The sequence below is a fragment of the Delphinapterus leucas genome, chromosome 13, assembly GCF_059928025.1.
Source record: "Delphinapterus leucas isolate spDelLeu-1000000601 "Yukka" chromosome 13, BTC_Dleu_Yukka2, whole genome shotgun sequence".
Classification (NCBI taxonomy): Eukaryota; Metazoa; Chordata; class Mammalia; order Artiodactyla; family Monodontidae; genus Delphinapterus; species Delphinapterus leucas.
The window spans coordinates 63,830,295-63,856,717 of record NC_143141.1 but is presented as its reverse complement, the minus strand read 5'-3'; the positions used below and the strand labels follow the sequence as shown (position 1 = coordinate 63,856,717).

The 26,423-nt window shown below is 39.1% G+C and overlaps 1 protein-coding gene across 4 annotated transcripts in view; it reads right to left on the bottom strand.

Annotated features, from left to right (window-relative positions):
- The window catches only part of ATL2 (atlastin GTPase 2), a 61,067-nt gene extending 37,103 nt beyond the window's left edge, over positions 1 to 23,964 (bottom strand). For 2 of the 4 annotated variants that reach the window (XM_022574052.2, XM_089923265.1), the window contains exon 1: positions 23,831 to 23,963. In XM_022574052.2, the coding sequence (XP_022429760.1) occupies positions 23,831 to 23,948 (118 nt within the window). In that variant the 5' untranslated portion in view covers positions 23,949 to 23,963. Of the gene's footprint in view, positions 1 to 23,188; positions 23,451 to 23,830 lie in introns of those variants that run through there. The other 2 variants (XM_022574051.3, XM_089923266.1) reach the window with 2 other exon arrangements.
- Positions 23,965 to 26,423: the final 2,459 nt, after the last annotated feature.

Here is a 26,423-nt window from a genome sequence, read left to right as displayed (position 1 = left end):
CCCCTGCATTGGGAGTGCGGAGTCTTAACCACTGGACCACCAGGGAAGTCCCTAATGTTAAACTTCTTAAAACTGGAAATTGGCCTAATATATTTTTTTTAAATAAATTTATTTATTTTTGGCTGCATTGGGTCTTCGCTGATGAGCGCGGGCTTTCTCTAGTTGCAGTGAGCAGGGGCTACTCTTCATTGCGGTGTGTGGGCTTCTCATTGCGTTAGCTTCTCTTGTTGCAGAGCATGGGCTCTAGGTGTGTGGGATTCAGTAGCTGTGGCCCACGGGCTCTAGAGCGCAGGCTCAGTAGTTGTGGCGCACGGGCTTACTTGCTCCGCGGCATGAGGGATCTTGCTGGAGCAGGGCTCAAACCCATGTCCCCTGCATTGGCAGGCGGATTCTTAACCACTGCAACACCAGGGAAGTCCCGGCCTAATATCTTAACTACATGTTGACATACTATGCAGCTTTAAACCACATACACACATTTAAAAAATCAAAGATAGTCTTCAACTCAGTATAAAATAAGTGGGGAAAAGGCAAATCACAAAGTAGTACAAATCTTCCCCAATTCTGTTTTGCCTTGTTTTTAAAAACACAGGTACACTTGGGAGTTGGAGGGGGAGAGAGAAACAATATTTGAGGCTTGTTCTTCCAGTCATTAGAGTAACTGCTACCAGACTGGTCCTGTGCCACAAACTATAAATCTAAACAAAATATACGAGGCACCTTTTTTCAAGCACTGGACAACAGGCAGAAGAGAGTAATCCTTGAGAAAAGGTCACACACACACACGCCTCCCATCCACTGCCACACTCTGCTAAGAACAATTTCCTAAACAGCGTGGGGAACCAAAGCACAAGCAAAGATCTGAGTTCAGGACTACTAAAAGCAGTTGGAAGCTGTGCAGCAGGACAGAGAAAAAGGAACTATGCAGAGGTAGAGCCCAGAAGTCCTTGGCCAAGGGCGATAAGCTTCACAGGTGCAGAGGAACACACTATGCAAGGCTTACCAAAAAGCAGCAACTACAGGGTTGTAAGAGGAACAGAGATACCAGAAGTCAAACAGTACTGGGACACTGTGGCATTTTGGCCCAGCCATGATGAATAGATGAACACTTCAGGCATCAAGCTGAAACACCAGAAAGGCCACATCTACAAATCAAAGACGATGTTCTAGAGTAAGGCCTACTGAAGATCCACCCAAACAAAGCCTAATACTAAGAATTGAAAAGAGGGGAGACAGTTTGGAGATTTAGTCCCCCCCAAGTTAGGAGGATTGCCTCTAAGCTTCCCACAGATCCACACTAAAAAGTATAAAGCCAAGCCTCCAAAAGCTCAAGAGCAATTAGTAACTGAACTGCAAGTAACAACAAAAACTAGATAACAAAATCCAGAATCTCCACACTGTGTAACATAAAGTATATGAACAGAAATTATTAGAAATGCAAAGAAAGAAGAAAATGTGGCCCACAGTAAAGAAAAAAAAGCAGTTGATAGGGCTTCCCTGGTGGCGCAGTGGTTGAGAGTCCGCCTGCCGATGCAGGGGACACAGGTTCATGCCCAGGTCCGGGAGGATCCCACATGCCGCGGAGCAGCTGGGCCCGTGAGCCATGGCTGCTGAGCCTGCGCATCCGGAGCCTGTGCTCCGCAACGGGAGAGGCCACAACAGTGAGAGGCCCATATACCACACACACAAAAAAAAAGCAGTTGATAGAAAGCAATCCTGGGACTTCCCTGGTGGTGAAGTCGTTAAGAATCCACCTGCCAACGCAGGGTACAAGGGTTCAATCCCTGATCTGGGAAGATCCCACATTCTGCGGAGCAACTAAGGCCACGCACCACAACTACTGAGCCTGAGCTCTAGAGCCCGCAAGCCACAACTACTGAGCCTGCGTGCCACAACTACTGAAGTCCGCGTGCCTAGAGCTTGTGTTCCACAACAAGAGAAGCCACTGCAATGAGAAGCTCACGCACCACAACAACGAGTTGCGCCCACTCACCACAACTACAGAAAGCCTGCACACAGCAACGAAGACACACACAGCCATAAATAAATATATAGATAAATAAATAAATGCAATCCTGCAATGGCCCAGATGTTCAACTTAGCAGATAAAAGCATTTAAGACATTATAAATATGTTCAAGGATTTAAAGGAAAATAAGTTCTTAATAAGTGAATACTTAGGAAGCCTCAGCCAATAAACCGACTACTAAAAAACAAGTGAATATTCTAGAACTGAAAAGTACAATAATTAAAATGAAATATTCACTGGATAGACTTAACAGCAGATTGTAAACAGCAGAACAAAGGGTCAGTGAACTTGAAATCAGACCAAAGTTCTCTAATTCAAAGAAGAAAAAGAAAAAAGAATGAAGAAAAACTAACAGAGTCTCAGGGACCTGTAGAGCTACATCCAAGAGTCCCAGAAGGAGAACAAAGAGAAAAAATACTGAAAAAATATTTGAAGATATAATAGTCAAAATGTTACTAAATTTGATGACAGAGACTTACAGATCCAAGAAGCTCAGCAAACCTCAAGTAGGGTAAACACAAAGAAAACCACATCAGTCAGACTGCTAAAAACCAAAGGTAAAGGGAAAATTTTTAAAGTGGTGTGGTGGGGACTTCCCTGGTGGCACAGTGGTTAAGAATCCACCTGCCAATGCAGGAGACATGGGTTCGAGCCCTGGTCTGGGAAGATCCCACATGCCACGAAGCAACTAAGTCCATGCACCACAACTACTGAGGCTGCGCTCTAGAGCCTGCGCTCTAGAGCCTGCGAGCCACAACTACTGAGCCCGCATGCTCCAACTACTGAAGCCCGCGTACCTAGAGCCCGTGCTCCGCAACAAGAGAAGCCACCACAATGAGAAGCCCGTGCACCACAGCAAAGAGTAGCCCCCACTCGCTGCAACTAGAGAAAGCTCAGGCACAGCAACGAAGACCCAATGCAGCCAAAAATAAATAAATAAATTTATATTTTTTTAAAAAAGTGGTGTGGTGGAGGGAATAATTCAAATGACTGCTTCTCATCAGAAGCAATGGAAGCCAGAAGACAATACAATGATATCCTTAGAGTTCTTAAAGAAAAAAAGAATGTCAACTCAGACTTGTATATTCAGTGAAAGTATTATTGAAAAATGAAAGCAAAATAAAGACAATGAGCAAAAGAGCTAAGCAAATTTGTCACCAGCAGATGTGTACTACATGAGATGCTAAATGATGTTCTTCATTCTTCAGGCTGAAAAGAAATGATACCAAATGGAAAGCCTCTTCATTCCCTCCTATAGTATGCAAAGTAGTAAATAAATGGGTACAAAAATAAAAGACTGGTTGTTTCCCCCAAGTAATTTCCTTAAAAGATAACTGATCATTTAGAAGAAAAATAATAGATTGTAAGGTGGGGTTTTTAAAAATTAAGACAAATGTCGTGGGGACAAGTAATTAAATTCATTCTAAGGTTATTATGATTTTGAAGTGGAAAGCGGTAAAAACACTGATTCTAAATGGACTTTGATACATTAAAGATACATACTGTTAGCTCTAGAGCAATAACTAAAAAAATAAAGAGGTATAGCTAAATAAGCCAATGAGGAACCAAAATGAAATATTAAAAAATATCCAATTAACCCAAAGAAAAAACAAGACAAAAGGAACAAATGGAAAAAAAATAGGAAGACGGCAAACTTAAACCCAACTAAATCAATGATTACATTAAATGTAAATACACTAAACATTCAAAAAAGACAGAGATTGTCAGACTGGATAACAGAAGCAAAACTATATACTGGGACTTCCCTGGTGGCACAGTGGTTGAGAGTCTGCCTGCCGATGCAGGGGACGCGGGTTCGTGCCCCGGTCCGGGAGGATCCCACATGCCGCCGAGTGGCTGAGCCGGTGAGCCGTGGCCGCTGGGCCTGCGCTCCGCTGCGGGAGAGGCCACAGAGGTGAGAGGCCCGCGTACCGCAAAAAAAAAAAAAAACCTACATACTGTGTATAGTAGGGGTACTTTTTTTTTTTTTGCGGTACGCGGGCCTCGCACCATTGTGGCCTCTCCCGTTGCGGAGCAAAGGCTCCGGACGCGCAGGCTCAGCGGCCACAGCTCACGGGCCCAGCCACTCCGCGGCATGTGGGATCCTCCCAGACCGGGGCACGAACCCGCGTACCCTGCATCGGCAGGTGGACTCTCAACCACTGCGCCACCAGGGAAGCCCGAGCAGGGGCACTTTTAATATAAAGACAGAGATAGGTTGAAAGTAAAAGGTAGGAAAAAAGATACATATGCAAATAACCATAGGAAAAATGGTGCTGCTATATGAATGTCAAAGTAGACTTCAAGAGTAAAAGTATTTCTAGATATAAAATGGGTCAACATCAGAAAACCATAGTAACCCTAAATAAGAGATTTAAAATACATGAAGCAAAAATTTAGACAATTAAAGAGAAAAATAGACATGCATAATCATACTTGGAGATATTAACAACCCTCTCTCAGTAACTGCTATAAGGAGACAAAAAATTACCACTAAGACTATAGAACAGATAGCCCTGTCCACATGATAGATGAGCCACGTGTAACTTTGTTTTCCTTAGTCACTAAAAAGTAAAAGAAGAAAACAATTTTAATATTAGTTTATTTATTAACCCAATATATCCAACATACTCTCATTTGGACTCAAAATCAATATTTTAAAATTAAGATATTTACATTCTTCTTTCATACTGTCTTTGAAATCTACTGTGTATTTACACTTACAGCACCTTTCAATTCAGACACTAAATGCTTATCAAAAACACATGATCACTTAGGTTTCATAAAATTTACAACTGAAGAGGTAGATTCACATACACAAGTTGTTCCAAACATACTTAAGTTTTCCAATAATTGAATCAAACACCTAAAAATCATTTTCCATTGATATGTGCATCCATACTGACAAAATTACTTCTGTTTTTTAAATATAAACTAAAATTAAATTTAAAATTCATTTAATTAATTTATTTTTGGCTGCATCGGGTCTTCGTTGCTGCGCACGGGCTTGTTGTGGCGAGCGGGGGCTACTCTTCATTGCGGTGCGCGGGCTTCTCACTGCGGTGGCTTCTCTTGCTGCAGAGCGCAGGCTCTAGGCACGCCGACTTCAGTAGTTGTGGCGCATGGGCTTAGCTGCTCCGTGGCATGTGGGATCTTCCTGGACCAGGGATTGAACCTGTGTCCCCTGCACTGGCAGATGGATTCTCAACCACTGCGCCACCAGGGAAGGCCCCATTTTGCTTTAACATGCATATAATTGACCGAGGCTGACCATTTTCCCATGTATAATGTTTGTTTCCTCTTGTATGAACTGTCTATTCATAATCTAGGCAGCTTTAAGAAAAGAAAGAGTGTAGTCCCTTTAGTCCCAGAAGACCCTTTAATTCTATAATAGCAAATTATTAAGTGCTTAAACAGTGAATTTTGCAGATAGTTTTCAAAAAAAAATGATGTGCTGCTTGCATATTTTGGAGTACAGTGGGGTACCTTGTATACAATACATAATTTAATGCTGGAAACTAATCAAAAAGGTTTATAGTTCCTATATATTTGCTTACATAATATATCTATGATATACTTCTTAGAGAATGCTCAGTCAAGAACGTTTTGTTTAAGTTTAACATTATAAAGCAAATTGTGTTTTTCCTATAGGAATAATGTGGTTCTCTCAACCGAATGGGGGTAAAAAAGCTGGAACTGCCTATAAACACACAACAGATAGCAAAACTGGTTAAAGCCCCATTGCTGCCTCTCTTATAAGCACAAACAGGCAAAGCCTCAAATTGAAATGGCTTTACTTTCAATAACCCTACCCTGCTTTCATGACCTTTATTACAATTAAGATTCCCACAATAAAGGTCAAAATTCAAATTTATAACTATAAACACTATGACCAACTCGAAATTAAGGATCATTGGCTAATGAGCTGACATTAATAATCGAGCAAAAAAATCTGGAGTCAGTGCTTAGCACAAAAAAATGTATTCTGCTCTCTACTTTTTTTATATTTTCTTCAAATTTTGGAATTTTCCTTTAACTATGATCTCAAAAAAAAGTATATCATCAAAAGTCAAAAAAAATTTTAAGTAAAAAAATTATCACTCTAGAAATAAAGCATGGCATTTTAAATCTAGAGAAGTGAGGAATAAAAGAGTACGGGTTATATTCCAGGTTCAATCTATCATGTTCAACGAAGTACAGTTGTGAAAGACAAGAAAATATAACTGAAAGAAGCATAGATCTCTAGGTCAATACAATTATCCGTCATTTTTGTTAAAAGGGACAGATTGATTAACAATGTGGGAAAACTCTGATAGAATGTATGTATCAGCAAATCCATAAAACTCTGAACCAAAGAGAACATTTTCTTAAAGGCACTATGTACAGTCTTCAAAATGCTTAAAAACTGGGTAAGTGAGCTATCAAAGGAATAGGTTTTTAGCTTCAAAGATGATTTGAGAGGTTTAGAAAGAAAATTGATCAGCACTGAAAATTCAGTGGGAACTGTTAAATGCCATTACAGATGGACTGAAAAATTTTCCAGTAGTGTTTGTTACCTGGAAGTTAAGGAGGAATTCACTATTTGAAATCACTATCAACAAAACAAAGTTTTTCAGGAAGTGAATGCATAAGTAAAGCCAAGAAAGAGACAGCAATGCATAGTTTCAAGGCAAACTTGACCTAATTGTTAGAATCTCACTCAAAATAGTTCAGCAACAAGGCACTTTCAAAGTGGAAAAAGCAAGGAATCACTGAAGACAGCATTTGCTATTCAAAGTTTTAAAGTATCACCAAGCAAAATATGAACCAGATGATAATAACTTTGGATATAAGGTCTTTGGAATATTGTAGACCTCTTAAACTTGCTAAAGCAAATTCTACCAGGGAAAGAGGGTCTCCTGACTTGCATTTTTATCTTGCTCTTAAGAAGAGGCTCTAGGGAATTCCCTGGTGGTTCAGTGGTTAGGACTCCGAGCTTCCACTGCAGGGGGCACAGGTTCAACCTGGTCAGGGAACCAAGATCCCACAAGCCCTGTGGCATGGCCAAAAAAAAAAAAAAAAGTCAATCAATTAATTCAGCCAATCTAGTTCAAGAAAAAAAAAGTCCTTAAAAGGTTGTGTTAGTATTAAGTATATAATCATTACTAAGTAATAATATATTTATATTTATGCTAGATATCTAATTTATGCTCAATAAATGCCTGAAATTATCTTGTCCAATTTTCTCTTCATTTATTTTCAAGATCAAGCATGATATAGAATGAAATAGATCCCCTAAAACAAAACTCAATTAGAAACAATGCAAACTTACAGGAACTAATGATCTGACTTAACACTGTTTACCCAGGAACCAATTAAGTAGTAAGGTCTAAGGTCATGCATAAAGAGAATCCAGGTGGTCTTCACTCCCTAGAAATGGGGACTTCAAAAAGGCAGCAATGCACAATGACTACTAAGACTACTGAGCGAAAAGCTGATGGGATAGATTATAATGGCTAGATTAACGCCTAACCTCCTGAATCAGTCTTAACATTACGAGACAACCAAAAGTTTTGTGGCTCCTGATGTGATGCATCAGGAAGCACAAGACACCATCAAAGATGTATGTCTGAGGAAAAATTTTTAAAAACATGAAACTGATCAAGCCTCTAGATCTAACTATGGGAAAGGAAAGATAAGAGACACGTTCACCACCACCACCACCACCACAGAGATGGAGTCAGAAAACTCTAGAACATAGGAAATTCCACTGGACAAACAAACCTGGACAAATAAATTGCAAGAGCAAAGGGGGGAAAGCAGGTAAAGAAGGGGGGAAAGAGACTCAAGAGCCGTATCAACCAAATGCAGTGTGTGGGCCTTGTTCAAGAAAATCAACTATTAACAAATTTGAAACAATCAGGGAAATACGAAGTCCGGATATTTGGTATTAAGGAATTATTTTTCTAGCATGATAACAGTACCACGGCTATGTTTTTTAAAAATCTTTCATCTTTTAAAGACACAAAACATTCATACAATCTGTTATTTGCTTCAAAATAGTCTGGTAGGGAGGCTGGCTATGGAAAATAGATAAAACAAAGTGGCCATTATATTCATAATTGTTTAATTTGGGAGATGTATATACATACACAGGTTCTTTATGTTGTTCTCTTTACTTCTGTACATATTTGAAAATTCCATAAGAGTAAGTGTGTTTTTTTTTTAAGTGGTGAAGCTAACAAAGGCTTTATTAGGAAATGTAGATCTAAGTTCAAAAGATAGAGATACAGGCTACAGCTATTAGAAGCGAGAAAAAGTCTCTCAAATATTCTAGAACACTGCTTCTCAATCTTCCTTCTGCTTCCACAGCATTTTAGTGATTGGGAGGGGCAGGAGGGTGCTGTGAAGGAGCAAAACAAAATGTTTTCAAAATATACAAGGTCAAGTGACTATAAAATTCTGAACCCACCCCATCACTCCCCTCACCCCACTTCTCCAGAAATACAGTTCTAAACACATATCAATTCTTGCCTCCTAAAAGCTGGAAGAAAAAACCCTATTCTAAGAAATGTATTACTAGTTGGCTAACTAAAAGAATATACTCAGTCTTTAGAAAGGAGAACTGAAAAGAATCAGGTTTAAAATCAAATGCATTAAACCCCTAAAAAGAAAACTTTAGGCCCAGATGGCTTCACTGGAAATTTGGTGAACTACCAACCATTTAAGAATGAAATTATACAAATTCTACACATACTTTTACAGGAAAAAAAAGGAAAGGAACATTTTCCAACTCATTTTATGAAGCCAATATAATTATGCCAATATCAAAACCAGACAAAGACATTACAAGAAAACAAAACTACCGACCAACATCCCTCATGAACAGACATAAAAACCCTTAATCAAAATCCAGTATTCAGAATACATAAAGAACTCTTACAACTCAAGAAGAACAATTTTTAAATGGGCAAGAGATGCTTCAAAGAAGATACATGAATGATCAATAAGCACACGAAAATATACTCACACCATTAGATGCTAAGGAAATACAAATTAATACCACAATGATATACCACTACATACTCACTGAAATAGCTAAAATTTACAAGACTGACAAAAATAGAATTGGTGGGAAACAACTAGCACTCACATATATTTCTGGTGAGAGTATAAAACGATACAATCAGTTGAAAAAACTTTCTGGCAATACATTATATAAAGTTAAACACATACCATACAACCAGCAATCATGCTCCTAGGTACTTAAAAGAGAAATTAAACATATGACAACAAATAACTCAAACACATATGTCTGTATATTGGAGAAGGGGACATTTTTTAACTCCTACAAGAGTTTTAAGTTTTAAGCATCAAGAGACTATGCATACACTCCTTAGAATGTCAAGAAATTTTAGGACATTCAAGTTCTAGTACAGATGCTTGAAAATTAGCCTCAATAGAGCTGGAAGAACTGAGGCCTGGATATTGCCCCACACCACCAAGGTGGCCCAGCAGATCTGTGACAATGTGCATGCTGTGAGCCACAATAGTGCTTGAGTCTCAGCCAGTCTTCCCAGCGTAAACATGGCTGCTGCTTCCCTTTCCACCTTCTAAATCTCGAATACCTTTCTCTTTCAGCCAATTCCAACTCAAATCATTCAAGGAAACATGTTTCTGGCTCAGCTGATCTCACACAACCCCAAGTCACCATAGTAAGTAGCAGACGTTACAAAATCCTATAATCCATACAGTCATAAATGTATATTTCTTTGAAGCTCATTGATTCCAGATAAACCTGGGTACTAATTTAGACTTTACCTCCAAACAGCATGTCAACTTTAGGAAGTCACTTAAACACCTTGACTTTAAGATATTGCACTGGCTAATTAAGGACATTTCAATGATATCTCTAAATTGCTTTCCAACTCCATTATGTCCTGACTCTAAGATCTACCTTCTTATTTTTTAATTTAAAAGAACTGAGTAAAGAAAATTCAACCAATAAACATGATCTTTGATCGTTGTGCATACCTGTATGTTAGTTCTAAATGTATGAAGTTTTACAATACTTATTTTTTAGAGATACATACTGAACTCTTTGTGGAGGAAGACATGATGTGTGGGATTTGCTTCAAAATAATAAGGGAAAGAAGGAAGTGCCAGGGAAGAAAGGGAGGAAACATGAAACACAATAGGCCATAGGGACTTCCCTGGTGGTCCAGTGGTTAAGACTCCACACTTGCACTGCACAGGGAGCAGGTTTCATCCCTGATCGGGAACTAAGATCCTACATGCCACACGGTGCGACCAAAATAAACAACAACCAAAAAAAGGCAAAACAATATAAAAGGTGAATTCTAAAGGGCTTCCCTGGTGGTGCAGTGGTTAAGAATCCGCCTGCCAACGCAGGGGACGTGGGTTCGAGCCCTGATCCGGGAAGTTCCCACATGCCATGGAGCAACTAAGCCCGTGCACCACAACTATTGAGCCTGCACTCTAGAGCCTGTGAGCCACAACTACTGAGCACACATGCCACAACTACTGAAGCCCGCGAGCCTAGAGCCCGTGCTCCGCAAGAAGAGAAGCCACCGCAGTGAGAAGCCGTGCACCACAACGAAGAGTAGCCCCTGCTCACCACAACTAGAGAATGCCTGCGCACAGCAACAAAGACCCAACACAGCCAAAAATAAATTTTAAAAAAATCAATAGGCCATAAATTAATAATTGCTGAAGTTCATAATTGTTGAATGTGGGTAATGGGTTCATTACACTATTCTCTCTACTTCTGTGTTTGAAATTCTCCATAGTAAAGTGTTTATAAAAAAAAAATTAGCCTCAATACTTAAAATTAAATCTAATATATCACTCACAGGGGCTTCAGAGATTATGCAGCCAAATTCACTCTTTTTAAAGATAAGGAAAACACAAGACTAGACCACTGTTTGGAGGGAGAACTGGGCGTGGTCTTATTAATTTAATGTTATTTCCTCTACATTAGTGCTTCTCAAACTTTTAAAATGCATATGAATCACCTGGGGATCTTGTTAAAATGAATATTCTGATTCAGGAAATGTGGGATGGAGCCTGAAACTGCATTTCTAAATAACTTCATGGTGATGCCAATGTCCTCTGTCCTCTGAACAGAGTACCAAGGATCATGATATTTTACAGGTATTTAGTACATAAAGATCGTTCAGTTTATTTTACTTCATGTAGTTTCTAGTGATGCTACTGTTTTCACTGAAGGAAAAAAAAGTTTTCAAGCTAAACTATAATCCTCCATTTTTCCTAGGAGACTGCTAATACTCTGACAAAGCTAACCACTCCAGTCGAAGTACTGTGGATTCTACATAAAGTGAAAAGAGGCAGTGTACATAGACATCCCTACTTTAAGAATATAAACGTACAAATTTGGTCTGGCGTCATCATCGGTCACCTGGGTGAGCTTTTAATAGCAGGCTTCCCTCTCCCTGCCCAAAAAGATGCCACCTGGAATAAGAATACTGACAAAGACACAAACTTGGACTTCAAAAAAATTTAAGGAGAGAAGCAGCTACTACAAGAAAGGGTTTAACTATTTGCTCCTATAAAATAATGTTATTAATAACTTATAAAGTTAAATTTCTCTCATATAAAACTGGAACTATGATGCAAACTGCAAAAATAAAAACTATAAAGACTCCAGAAGACCTACTAATAACGTCAGATATCAGATACTTTCCCCCATCAGCTTTGCCCACTTGACCAACAAGACCATCCTGAATAACCAAGCTTTAAAAATACGTTTAAAGAGCATATAATGTAGTTCATATTTCCTTCCTCCATTACTATCAAATCAGGAGATAAACAAAAAGTTGTTTTCCTATAAGATTCAAACATTTTTCACTTGAAATCTACTCTGTTTCCACAGTAACCAGCACTGATGTCACAGAATCTTTGCTGTTCCCATTTAAAAAATACTGAAGATAAAAATGCTTTTATGCATTTATCTAAACAGATGAAGAAAATTGTAAAACAGATTACAAAATATTTTTCCCAAAGTTTATCATCAAGTATTAACCAGCTCTTAAAGCATACATTGAAATAAGAAGTAAGTATACTCCATAGAATAAATAATGGCTCAGGAGACTCTAAGCAACAAGACAGAAATTCAGAAAAATTATATTTAGGTTCTGCAACTTAGAGTCCTCAGTAAGGTTCTTCTCTATTTTCTTCTAAAGGAAAGTCTTGCAGAAAATCTCACCCAAGTCACCCAAAGGGTCCGACATCTTTTGTACCTTTTTTCAAAGGGTGGGGAGACACACTCTTGTTCTGTGGTCCAGATTTTTAAAGAATTAGAGTACACAATACTGAAACTTTTTAAATTTAATTTTTAGACAAGTTATTTATATGCTAGAGGAATTCCTACACAAATGCACAGAAGAGACAAGGTTCCTTGTTCACTGAAGTATTGTTTGTAACTGCAAAAAAAAAAAAATTGGAACCTAAATATCCACAGATAAATAAACCATGAAATAGAGAATTAAAATTAATGAATACGATTAAATGTGTACACATAGATAAAACTCAAAACCAATGTTGAATGAAAAAACAAATCAAGCCACAAATACATAGTTTGAGTCACTTTCTAAAAATTTTTAAATATAGCACTATACCATATATTGTTTATGGAAAAAAATAAATATATATATTATAGGACTATTAAAAAATCAGGAAACATACATACTTACTTCAAGATAGGTGTATATCTAAGGAGGGAGGGAAGAGGAAAAAAGAGAGATGTCAGGAGAACACTAACTGTACAGTAACATTTTATTTCTTTTAAAAAAAGGATTCAAAACAAATATAGCAAATATTATGTATTAGATCTATGCAATGGGCACTTGGGCATCTATTATATTTTCCTCTGTCATTTTTGTAAGTTTGAAATACATTACAATTGTTTCTAATGAAGTATTTTAAGTTGCTTAAGAATTTACTTCCATAGGAAAGGAACTTATTTATTGAATGACTCTGTAACTTTATGCTGGGCACTGTGAAAGGAATCCTCTCAACAACACTGTGACTTAGCAATTATCCCCATTTCAGAGAAGAAATTCAAAGAAGTTTAAAAAAAAAAATTCTTCCAAAATTCTACAGCTAAAAAGTAGTAAAGGAATCAAGATTTCTATTTAAGTCTTTTTATTAAGCCCATGCTGTTTCCTCTATACCAAACTGCCTTTCAACGTTACAGGATAATTCTTATAAAGATCAATCTTTGTTCCCCAGTGGTATAGCCATAGAAAGAAGATGCAAATCAGTCCATATTTTTAAATGATGCTTATCACTTAAAGTAAATCCCTGATATTAGCTCATCTATTCTTATGAGTAAAAAATAACAAGTACAGATTATGTATGGGTTTAAAGGGTTTGGTTTTGTTTGGGAAAGGTGGACTGATAAGCATCGCGTATTTGAGATTTTAAGGTCTGGATTAAACTGGATTTCTGGACAAAAACTAGAGTAACCAAAATAATCAAAACTACAAAAATACATAACTATTCCTTGACATAGCAACAGGAAAAAAAAATGTTTGCTACAGAATAGTCGATTCATCTGAAATTTAATTATACATGGGTCTGAAACCAAGTTATACTGTCAATATTTAATAAGCCCCAGTCACACCGTAAAACAGTGAGTCCCATGCACTAAAGCTTAAAAGAACCACCTGGGTGGCTTGTTTGGAATACAGACTCTTGATTCTCATCTCCAAAGTTGATACAGCTCAGATATGGGGTCCAGGAATCTACATCTGTAACAAGCACCCCACTAACAACCACCAAGGCAATTCTGGTGCAGGGGTGAAAGGACTAGAGGTGGGGATGCATAAGCCTTTATTCCTTCAATATTCACTGAACACCTATAACATGGTTCTAAGAACTGCAGATTCGGTATCAAACAAAATAAACAACAAAGAAAATCCTTCCCTTCGGAATTTATTACATCCAAAAGGTGAGGAGATAGAAAACAAATATATGACATCAGCTGGTGTTAAGTGCTACAGAGAAAAATAAAACAGGTTAAGGGAAATGAAAGCCGGGGTTGCCATTTTACAAAAGAACATTCAGGCAAGCCTTCTCTAATAAGGAGACATTTGAACAGAGAACTGAAAGAAGTGGCTATCTAGGAGAAGAGGTGAAAACATTATTAGGAACTTTCTCATTCCTTGAAATAATTTAAGGTGTTGTTCCTTTTACTATAGAAGAGAGAAAAACACTTAGAGTGCTTACTCTATACTAATGACTATATAATCCTCAAAATCACTTTGTGGGATTAGCTAAGAGTTTCCTTATTTGTATAAAGGAGGACACTGAGGTTTAGATTAAGCAGTTTGCTTAAACAAAATTTAACATTTTGTAAGTAATCAGATCACGACGTACACCCAGGTCTTTGTAATTGTCAGATTCATCATTTTCCAACTATGCACGTTCGTTAAACAAACTCAGAAGTGAATTCTTATGTGCTCAAGATTTTTAGAAAGCTTAAAAAAAGTTAACAAAAATACAGTTTGTTTAAAAGCAGAGAAGTTTATTTCACGTCTTTATAACAAATCTTGGCAACAGCTATTTTTCTCTTTATTTTTTCCAAAAATCTCCTTGTCAAAACTTAATGATTTATAGTCAGCAAATCATTTATACAGTCCCCCAATATTTGGGAAACCATTTTTTCTTCATAAGCTATGTAGAAGGGCAGGTTTTAAAACTGCAGACTTTTAAAACATAAGATGCAATAAAATTATACTTTCCCATATTTAGTAAGATATGCATATATATGTAAATAAATGTGCAACTCATTGTTTCATATTCACTGATTCCAACAAGGCTCAGTACACCTATACAATGTGTCATGAATTGAGGAAGGTTCCCCACAGTACCTACTTCAAACTAGTAATCAGAGGGCAAGGCACTATGCTAGATACTAAAGTAGTACAATTTGCTACTAATAGTCCTTACTCTCAAAGTTCTGACACAAACAAGTATAAAAGGACAGTACAAAGAAAAAGAGCTATACTGGATTATTTAAACTAGGATTATCAGTGAAGACACCCTGGAGAAGGCTGTATCCATGAGACTCAGATTAAGCTAACCTTAAAAGTTTAGGCTAAGAATGCTAGGCATTATCCTGAGGAGCCATGGAAAATTCTGGCAGAGTGATAGGATCAAAGCTGTGCTGCAGAGATAAACTGAAAGTGATGAGTGAGTAAGAAGTATAATGAGAGTCTAAAAACAGGGAAATCAGATATAAGGCAAATGGAAGAGCCTGAATGTAAGGTGAAAAGCCCAAAGTCAAGATGTGACAGTAAAAATAGAAAGCGATGCATGCAAGAGCTAGCTAGTTCTTCAACATCCTTCTTTGGAGTAGGCAACAGATAACACTAAATTATTCCGTATACATTCTATTTTCTATAGGCCTTTATAAAGCGACAATGTACTAAATTTCCACCTCCAAAAGTATTGTTGGTACTGACTCCAAGGTTTTGTAACACAGCAATGGGGAATCCAACAAAACCAGAGTACATACGTTGCCTCGATTTAGGCAAATAGTTTAACCATTCTCTTTGTGGCCCCCAAATTAACTCTGTAGTAAGTTAAAAGATATTAAACTCATAGAAGAGCTATTGAAATTTGGGATAACCAGTTAACAAAGGAGTTATTTTTTTAAAAAATACATACAAGTTTAAATTTAGAATAGCATTTTCATGACAAATCTCAAATAGGTATCTGCCAAGACTCTGGAAATAAGACACTAAGTTCCACTTTGCTCCAGCTCTCAACCTCAAATGACTTGTTACAGCTGCAGTTTAAAAAAAAGGAAAGGAAAGTAGAGCATATACTCAAATCCCAACCTTGGCTCAATACAGGCAAAATTCTACTAAGAGAGCAGTTGTAAAAAAAGAAATAGTGCCAAAAAGAAACAAATAAACATCCTTCCAGCTAGATAAAATGTGACTAATTTGAAAAAAACAAATGGGATAAGAGAGTCAGAGGTTCTCACTATACTCTCCTTTTGTCCTTTCCTAAGTTTGGCAATTTTAGAGTACGTGTCAGGATTCCTTGTGGCAGAGAAATACACATGCTCAAAAATAGGGGCAGGGAACACACATCTTTACCGTTTTTAGTCACATTTGGGGGACTATTCAGTTTTTCTAGGAATTATTCAGTTATTTAAATCAATTCTTTGCTCTACTTGGCTACAGGAAAACTCATATTCCTTTTTTTAGTAAACATGCTCTAACACATTTGATTTTTCAATTGTTTCATCTAATTGCTTTCAAATACTTTTTAAGCATCCCTTTTAGAAATATTCTTAGAAAGCAGGAACAAGGGCTTTAACTAAAGCTTCCCAACATACTGCCTATCTTTCTATCTTCAAACAAGTGGTATATCCTACAACTCTGCTAAGACCCACCCATTCTTCAAGGATTGATAAGCCCAACCTCCCCCATGAAGTCTTGCTCAACAATATTAACACACATTACTTTCTACTTCTGAAATTATAAACTTAATGATAAACTTTACTCACAAATATGCATAAGGTCTATCTGATCTCCCATCTACATAAAAGCTTAGAAACAGGGATCTGTTCTACACTTTTCTATGTAGGTATTAATTACAAGCAACAGAGAAGAAGCCCTTTTACAAGGTAGGTGCTCAATACAGCAACATAACATCAAGGGGACAAAAAAGGTAGTTCTTTGTCCAAGTATGGTCCTCCATCTGCCTGTCCTACTCCATCTCTTTACTCCCAAAAGAAAACTAATCTCAGCCCCTTCACGTTCTCCTTTACCCTTGAGAAGGAATAACTAACTTCCTTTGTACGCTCAATACACGTCAGATGTTTTAAGACATTATTTTAACCTTAAATTTCTAAAGTAGATTTTTTTGTTAAGGAAGCCAAAGCTTGGTGGTGGTGGTGATTTGAACCCAGCTCCTCAGCTTGGAAACTTCTACCACACTACTGGGCACTGAAGCAGATGCCCATACTCTGGCATTATAAAGAGACAGGAATAAATATTCAACATCTCACAAAGAATTTAAAACAATAAAAACAGAAAAAGAGAAAAGAAACTCCCAACAGCATACCTAAATATTCAAAAGAGACTAGCACTAAGTTAATAAGTTGAGAGTTGCCAATTTATTTAAGAAAAACACCCATATGGAACCATTTTAAATATTTTTTAAAACAAACTATTCTATTTTTTATATACTAGTATACTATTTTTAAAATAATAATATACAAATAATAAATATAATAAATATACCATTTTTAAAACATACTATTCATATGTTTGTTAAAAAACAGACATAAAAAAGAATTTCTTGTATACAAAAGAGTTTTCACAAAGATAAAAGAAACACTGAGAGCTGGTCAAAGAATACAAAAATGCAATTTAAAAAAGAATTCACGTTCAATTACCATATTAAAATTTCAACATCAACTGTAATTGAAGAAATGCAAATGAAACAAACAGTGAGATCCCCATTTTTCCTATGTGTTGGCATTTATTTTTAATTAACACCCACTTGTGAACAAGCACAAATCTAACCTTAATGGAGACAGAATAAATGGATACAACCTTTTTGAATGGATTTGCTGATGCGTGTCTTCAATTTTGAAAATGTACAGGCCATCTGACACAGAAATCTACTTTTAAGACCTTACCCTATAGGTCAAGGTTTATCTATAAAGATGCTTAGCTAGCATTATTCACGAGAAACAATTCCATAACCAAAAGGAAGATTAGTTAAGTAGTAGAATAATGCCATTTAAAAAATCATGTTGTAGAGATTTAATCATATAGAGAAATACAATATGAAATGAAAAAGTAAATTACAAAATTACAGTAAGATCCTAATCTAGGAAAAATTAAACTATGCATTTTAAAAAGGATGTATAAAATGTTAGCAGTGGTTACCACTAGTTGGTATGATTTCTACTCTCTTCTTTTTTCCTTTATTTGTATTTTCCAAAGTGTCTACAAAGATTTACTGCTTTTGGAATTAAATTTTAAACTTTTATAACAAAGCATAAATTACCGTATTACTCAATTAGGTTAGGAGCTGTGATCACAAGTCCTGTTAAATCACAAGTTTAGCTGTAACTTAAAAGGCAGTAAATTTCTGTCTTAATATCCAGTTGTAAGACATTTGTTATCTGGTACATTGCTCAACCTTCACAAGAACTTTTAGCCTACTTCAGAATTTTTTGAGAAACAATATCCAAGTGTATGCAATAAAAAGCTTCTTGACTCTAAACAAAAATTCCACATAGCCTGCTCACATTGTCAAATCTATCTTAAAATTAAAGGGCTATAAAACAGCATTTTCTGATGATTAATAACTGTTTTTGTCAAAAAAACTAAGAAGAGGGGTGATTTTCGTGTCAAAATTTCTCTCCAACTTATCATTCAAAATTCAACTTCCCCCCCACCATTTCAATAAAAGTGAACTTAATCCAGCTTTTAATATCTCATAAACCCATTCATTCAAATACAAAAAGAGCAGCTCGCTGAATGTGCCAATTTCACCCCCTTTACAGAGTTTCTTTGTAGAAGGCTTTAAAGTTTCTAAAGTGCCTTCATAGATTATTATCTATTTAATAACCCAAAAAAAGACCTACAAGCTTGCTAGGGTAGATATTAACCATCAGGAAGGAAAAAATGTTATTCCATTCTGAAGGCCATAGGAAGTTTACAGTACTCAAAATTAAGTCTTCAGTTAAAATAAGTACGTTCTTATCACTACCCATGACTCTTCTATAAATGACTATTACATGAAGGGGAAAAAAAGCTTTTTATGGGATTCACGATTAGTGTGGTTTCAAGTCAATCACTTTTTTAGGCATTCTTGTGCATAAGAGACGTAAATTAGATTTTGTACCTTTACTGTTTGAAAACCCAATGTGCTCTACTGGAAAACTGCCATGACCTTAACTAAGAAATTAATTCACATTGAATCCTGTAACTGAAAGACTATTTTGCCACATGATTAAATGATTCTCTAAAATGAAAGTTTATTAAAATAAAGATAGCTGACAAGCATGAATGCTTGTTTTTATCTTATAAAAACTGAACAAAACGGGCTTCCCTGGTGGCGCAGTGGTTGAGAATCTGCCTGCTAATGCAGGGGACACGGGTTCGAGCCCTGGTCTGGGAGGATCCCACATGCCGCGGAGCAGCTAGGCCTGTGAGCCACAACTACTGAGCCTGCACGTCTGGAGCCTGTGCTCCGCAACAAGAGAGGCCGCGATAGTGAGAGGCCCCCGCACCGCGATGAAGAGTGGCCCCCCCCCTTGTCACAACTAGAGAAAGCCCTCGCACAGAAACTAAGACCCAACACAGCAAAAAATAATTAATAAACTCCTACCCCCTACATCTTCTTTAAAAAAAAAAACAAAAACTGAACAGAGACCTTTTAAATCACTTATTCTAAAAATTAAATGTTTAGTTCAAAATCTCTTAAATAACCACATATTATAGTAATAAGTACCATCAAATAGAATGTTTGCCATTGGGTTAAGCATTTTAATCACATTTAATACAATAACTAATCATGAACACGTTATCAGCATTTTACAGATAAAGTTAAAAATTTACCCACCATCCTCACCCACATTAAACCTTTGTCCACATTATAGGGAAAAAAAATTAGAAGAGACTTTCTGATTGCAAATATACACATATATAATAGAACAAGTAGTCAAACTGGCACATTCTTACATACATATTACTGTGTCTTACAATTTACAATTTACAAAACACTTGTACCCTATCACCTCATTTGTTCCCCCTACAGCCCTTATGGGATTATCATCACTACTGTATGTGAGGGGTTTCAAGCTCAAAGAGTTTAAACCAAGTCACTCAGCTTTTGATTCCTCATTCTTTTTCCACTACACGATCTTGATTCCCTGTGATTAAAGAAACACTACCCCCACAATCAGAGTATTACACAATAAGCAGGTAAAATGCGCTACAGAGCATAGATAAATAACGTCAGTTACACATTTCCCCAAGTTATTAGTTACTGCTTATTTTGATGCCAATCACAGAAATACAAGTTATACAAAGAATTTTATTAAACTGGTACCTTAGCAAGGGAATCCCCTAGATTCTACTTGTATTGCCCAGATTAACCCCAAAGCCTCCTTTATTAATTCTTCTACTTCTTTCTACAGTATCCATCTTTTGCCTTCCTACTTTAAAATTTCCCACTCCACTGAGTGACCTGCCCTATCTTTACTTTTTAACTGTCCCATCTTCTCATTAGTATGATTTCAGACTTCATTCAACAAAGTTTTACCCAGTCATCTCTAATGATATGTAATAATTTGCAATGAAGAAAGGCCCCTACCCTCCTCCAAGTCTGGTGAGGAGCAGTAAGAGTACCTCTGAGTAGTTTCTGTGACTGTAGACCAGTCACAATCACTCCCTTCAATGGGAATAACTTAATTCCCTCACAGGAAGGTTTTAAGAATAAAATCAAAGCAAGGTGTTTAAAGTGCTTTATAAAGTATCAAGTATTATCCTACTGACATATTTTCAGGTTGGTCTTTTTTTCTGGATATCCACTTTTAAAGCTATGAAGAAAACCCTCAATAGTTCTTCTGTGGGTGGTGAAAAAGAGTAAAGGATAGGAAGAAACTTACATGAGTAATGAATTAATTGGGGGATCAAGTTTAGTTATTCTATATTCACATCTCTCTTCCTTAAGTTAAATAATACCCAAAAGAGTAAACAATACAACCATAAAATGGCTAGACAATCAGAATATGTTTACACTTAAAAAAAAAAAAAGAAAAAAAGAAAAACTGTTTCCCTGCACCCACTCTGGAAAAAACTCCTTCTGTAAAGCTATAAATCACTATTACAAAAAAGTTTAACTTCTATTCCCATCCCTTACATTTCTGGCTCTTTGACAGCCTGCCAAACAGTTTTGCTTACAATCCTGTGTGTCAAAAAGGTCTTCCAATTGAGCATAAACAACTTTTTAAAATGTATCTTACTACTAGGTCTCACAATTTTAAATATGTCTTGAACTCCAGCATCAAACTACATGACAGTCCTCCAGGTATACTCTTAGCAGCTGCTTAATAGCAGATGAATGGAAAAGACACAATTTTGGAAACAGTCTAACAATTTCAAAAACGTTACTTTCACTTGTGAATACTCAAAAACTTTATCCTAAAGTTAAAACACAGAGGTAAACTAAAAATGAATCCGAAAATAGGTGCCTTGGACTTAAGGCCAGAATCTCATTTTAACTCATGGTTTATTTGCCCTATAATAAGTACTGCTTTACTGTAAGGAACCTCTTTCTTCCCCAAATAAAGAATTTCAAAGGATTTCAAAACACTTTACTAAATACTTAATCACATCCACAGATTCTTAGCATCCGACAAAGTCATTAGAATAGAAGAGTTCATAAGTGCTTTATAAAGGTCTTACAATGTAACCCTAGAAAGCGTAAGCACTTCTCTTTAAGAGACACAAAGCATCTTCCTAAGACTAAACTACTAGAGTGGCACCTGACTCACCCCAACTCAACTCTTATGACTTTATCCAGAAAGCAGAGGGAGACAAAGAGTTTCTACAGCCAAAATCAGATGAGTCCCTACTCATTCACAGCCTGTTTGCTCTTACTTTAAACACAAATCTCAAAAAGTTCACTTGGTTTTTAATGTATTAATCGGTGACTCAGAGCAAATGAGCAGGGAGAGGGACTATTTTAGGCAGTCGTTTGATAGGAATGGCTATCAAGTGAAGGACTAACTCCACACACACACACAAAGACAAAAACCTGTGAGTAGCAGACGAAGCATTTAATAAATGATGACCCCTATTTATCAAGTCTTAAGAATAGCATCTCGGGGCTTCCCCGGTGGCTCAGTAGTTAAGAATCTGCTTGCCAATGCAGGGGACATGGGTTTGAGTCCTGGTCCGGGACGATCCCACATGCCGCAGAGCAACTAAGCCTGTGCGCCACAACTACTGAGGCTGCGCTCTAGAGCTCGTGCTCCACAACGAGAGAAGCCACCGCAATGAGAAGTCCACCACCACAATTAAGAGTAGCCCCCCTCGCCGCAACTAGAGAAAGCCCACATGCAGCAACAAAGACCCAACTCGGCCAATAAATTAATTAATTAAAAAAAAAAAAAGAATAGCATCTCTTCTCACTGTGCCACAGCCTAAAAACGATGTTCATAACCCTGAGTCATAAAGCAATGCTTTTCCTAATAAGGCAAACACGTAAAACGCTTTGAAACTACATCTAAAACGGCATAAGTAGATAAGTAAATAAATACGCACAACCCTCCCTCTCCAGGGTCCAAAAGAGCTAAATTAACCAATCCATCAGCATTCCAGAACAACTTATTACTTGAGAATTCCAACCAGAATAGGTCTAAGGCAAACCTCTCTCCTCTGGCAGCATTTTCTTCTGTGTAAACAGTTCTGTCAAGTGCTTTGGTTGGCAAGCAATAATAAAATCAGCTTTATTTCCTGTTCTTTTTCCCTTAGCAAAACTTACAGTTTGTCATCACCTCTGACATACGTTCCACACGTCCAAGGTCTACCATGAATGACGAAGTACATTTCACATAAACTTTTCTTTTAAAGTGAGTCTTTTATCAAAATGTTTTACATTTTACCTCACAAAACCTTTATCAGATTGTGGAGAGAAATTTGAAAAACACAGTTCACACTTAGTATAGTTAATAAACTCTTATCTATGCCATGACCATACTTACCTAACCGTAGGCTTTTACTATTTATAAGCCTTGGAAAAACTTTATGTCTTTAAGTAACATCAAAATTCTCAATCAGGATTTCAGGCGTTCAATTCACACCACAGTGAAGGATCAAATGCTAAACTCCTAAAAATAGGGCGTTGTGAGTGAGAGGGACACACAACACTCCGCCGCCAAGGCAAATGCGTCTTCCAGGGGGCAGGGGCGCTCCTTGTAAACGTACAGTAGGAGCTCACATTCAGCAGAACCGGGGAGCGAAGGATCAGGTGACTTCACACCACCGACACTTTCAGTCCGATCGGGCCTTACTGTGATCTCAATATTAGTAAACAGCTCATAACTCCAGTTTTGACAATTAAATCTGAACTTGCATCCTAAACACGCGCTATCCGCATGAATGGGTTCGGCAACCGAGGGTCCCCGGAATCCGAGCCCCCGGACACAACCCTGGCCTGCGGACCGCGGTTCCCTCCTGGAAGGGTGTCTGGAGAACCTTCCAACCTGGCAGCGAGGTGTCTCCTCCCCCCGCGAGCTGCGCGTCCTCCTCCTCTGCTGGGCCCATCACGACCTGGTTAACCCTTCCTCCCTTTCCGCGCGAAGGACAGAGAACAGCGAGTGCCGGCCGGGTGACAGGTCGCCCGGAGCTCCCTAGGACCTCCCCGCGCCGCCGCCAACCTCCCCGCGCCCCGGGTCTGCGACCCCTGCTCCAGGCCGCCCCCTCTGGGGGGGAGGACGCCGCTACAGCCACGCGGCGGGCGGGAAGGCAGGGGGCCGGGCCGGGCGCAGACGCGCGCGCCGCCCGTGCACCCGACAGCTGCGGGAGCTGCGGCCGGAGGACCGCCCTTTCAGGCCGCGCGCCGCGGGAGCTCGGGGGCGCGGCGGGGGCTAGGCGCGGCGGCCAGACGCGGCGGCTGGAGGAGAGCCGACCCAGCGGCGGACGACGACCCCACAGCCTGCGGCCGGTGCCAGCGAGCCCGAGCGGCCCGCGCCCTCTCCCCACCCGGGCCCTGCAGCCTACACCTCGCCGGCCCGTACCTAGGAGGGTTGTGGACGAGACGTGGTTAACCCCGGTGTTTGGGTCAATGGTTCGCCTCCGGCGCCGCAGCCCCTCGTGCGACTGCTGCCTCCGCGCTGCCTCGTCCCCCTCCGCCATCTTGTACCGATTTAAAATTAACTCCCCACTGACGTCAAACGCCGCCGCCGCTTTATCAACCTCCCGGGAGCCGGCGGGGCGCCGGCGGGTCCTAGTGCCGCCTTCACCAGGGCCTCCTTTTCCTCCCCACGCCCTCCCTTGTCCCGCCCCTCGGCGCCCTCGCTCCGCCTCCGCCCTGCTTGCCTTGCAGCCTGCCGCTCGGTTTTCCCAGGCTTCCACCTTGGGGAGAAATTGGGCGGCGCCTCCACCGCAATCGTCTCACACTCCTACCGCCGTAAGCCCAGGACCACACCCCCTTAGCGCTGAGCGGGTCTGTGTAAAAGCCGAAGGGCTCTCCAGAGAACCAAGTCCCTCCTTCCCAATCGAGTAACCCAATTCTCTTTGCAGCTCTTCTCCATAATCGTTGACTCGTGCACTGCACGTGAGGTTGCTTTCATGCTCCTTTCCTTCTCTCCTTTTTACCTCCTCCTCTGCTATTCTCCCCCCTCCCTCCTTCGCTCCCCCCCCCCCCGCCCCGCACTCCCAAGCTATTGCTGGTGCCCTGCTTTTCCTTTTGATCTTTCTTTGCACAGGTCTCTAATATTGTTTCCCATCTAGAGACCATCCTATGCTTTGTTTGGCATAGCTTCCTTCTACTTATGAGGCCCTCCTCCTGTCTTCTTACCGTGCATACCCTTCCTCTGCTGCTCCTAGCCCCTTACAGGTTCAAACCAGAAAGCACTCTAATCAGAAAATGAATTGTAGCTGGTCCTTTCCTAACTGTGATGAACCTTCTTGTGGGAATCCAGTGACATCCTATAGAAAGTTCAGGTCACTTTTAAAAATAAATATCTGCCTGTGGAAGCTTCTGTGAAACATGGCCCCTATTCTTTTGGATTTTTTCCATTATCACCAGCTGCACTAGAAATTCCTTCTCTCTGGTAAAGGCATGTGTCCAGGTGTCCAAATCGCTGCCTTGTGCAGGTCTTCTCACAGACTTTCATCCAGCATGACCTCTGGAAAAGCACTGTGTGTCACCAAAGCTTGCAAGGTGCCATTCTAGAGGGGTTTTGGAGGCTGTTTATTCATCTTTTTTCTGTATTCATGGAAAGGGATTTGGAGCTCCTCCCGGACTTCCTAAGTCCCTGCATCCTGGTTTGATGCCCCGGGACAACCTAAGCCCCAAGCCATAAGCCCTGCTTGATGATGGATTTCCTTTCATAATCTCCCTATGAGGCATCTATTTAATATTGCCACAGTCTGCTTTATGCAGGGTATCATCTAAGGTGTGAGACAAGATGCAAAGATGAGTATTTTTGCCATCAAAGAATAAACTTCCAGTTACAAGTTAGCAGTTAACTTAGCCCTGAGCACACCCCATTAGGGACCCCCAGAGGGTTAAGGCTGCACTACTAGTCAAGTGACCTCCTAACCAGTGTCCGTTCCACTATCAGACAGTTTATTCCATATGCTACTACAGTGCCCTGACAGGTCCAAATCTCCTGACTCCAAGGAGTGTAAAGAAGCCAAACGCAAATACAGTCAAGAGATTGAGCGTTGTCCCATGGTCACCTCAAATCCCTATGTTTAAAAGGCCTTCCTCCATTTTCCCCCGTCAGCCATCCCTCTTCAATTTCTTATCACAGTGAAACCTCAGTGTTACTGCAGACTTCTCCCTCCCTCTACACCCATCAAGTCCCAGTGAAGTCAATTCTGACCTCTAAATTTCCCTCCAGCTCACCTCCTCTCCATCCCCTCAGCTTCCCTCTTGATTCAGACCCCATTATCTCCCACTGGACTTATTACAACAACCTCCCTGCTGTTCCCCCTTCTCCTGTGGGTCCTCCACACAGACTGGCTTGAGTTTTCTTAGATGCAAATCTATTCATGTGATTTCTCTGCTCAGGATAAAGTCCAAGCTCTTCAAAATAGTTGACAAGACCTTTCATGATTTGGGCCCTACCTATGCATCAAGCCTCATTTTTCACTACTCTGTCATTTATTCCTTTATTCTTTCATTTAACAAATGAATTTTGACACTGTTGTGTGTGCTGAACAGACAAGGACAAACAAGACAGACAAAATTGGTTTCCTTGGTTTTTGTTTCTTTCCACACCCACACAGGCCGCCCCACCACAAAAAAGTGAGCATCCAAGAGCTCAAATATCTGTCTTGTTCAGGCTATATCTCCAGCACCTAAGCCAGTGCCTAGTACATAACAGGGTCGCAAAAAATAGTTGTGGAATAAATGAATGAATAAACGAATGAATGAATGGGTTACAACCTGATTCTACCACTGATTCACCTAATGTTTCTAAACTTCCAGGTCCTCATTTTTATAACTAACTATATAACAGGATTCTTATGGGATCAAATCAACATATTGAGAGCATGTTCTTGGCTCTAAAATAGCCAACATTTATGGAATGTTTACTGCTTAAAGTACTTTACATATGGTAAGTCATTTAATCCTAACAGTAATCCTAAGTGGTAAAT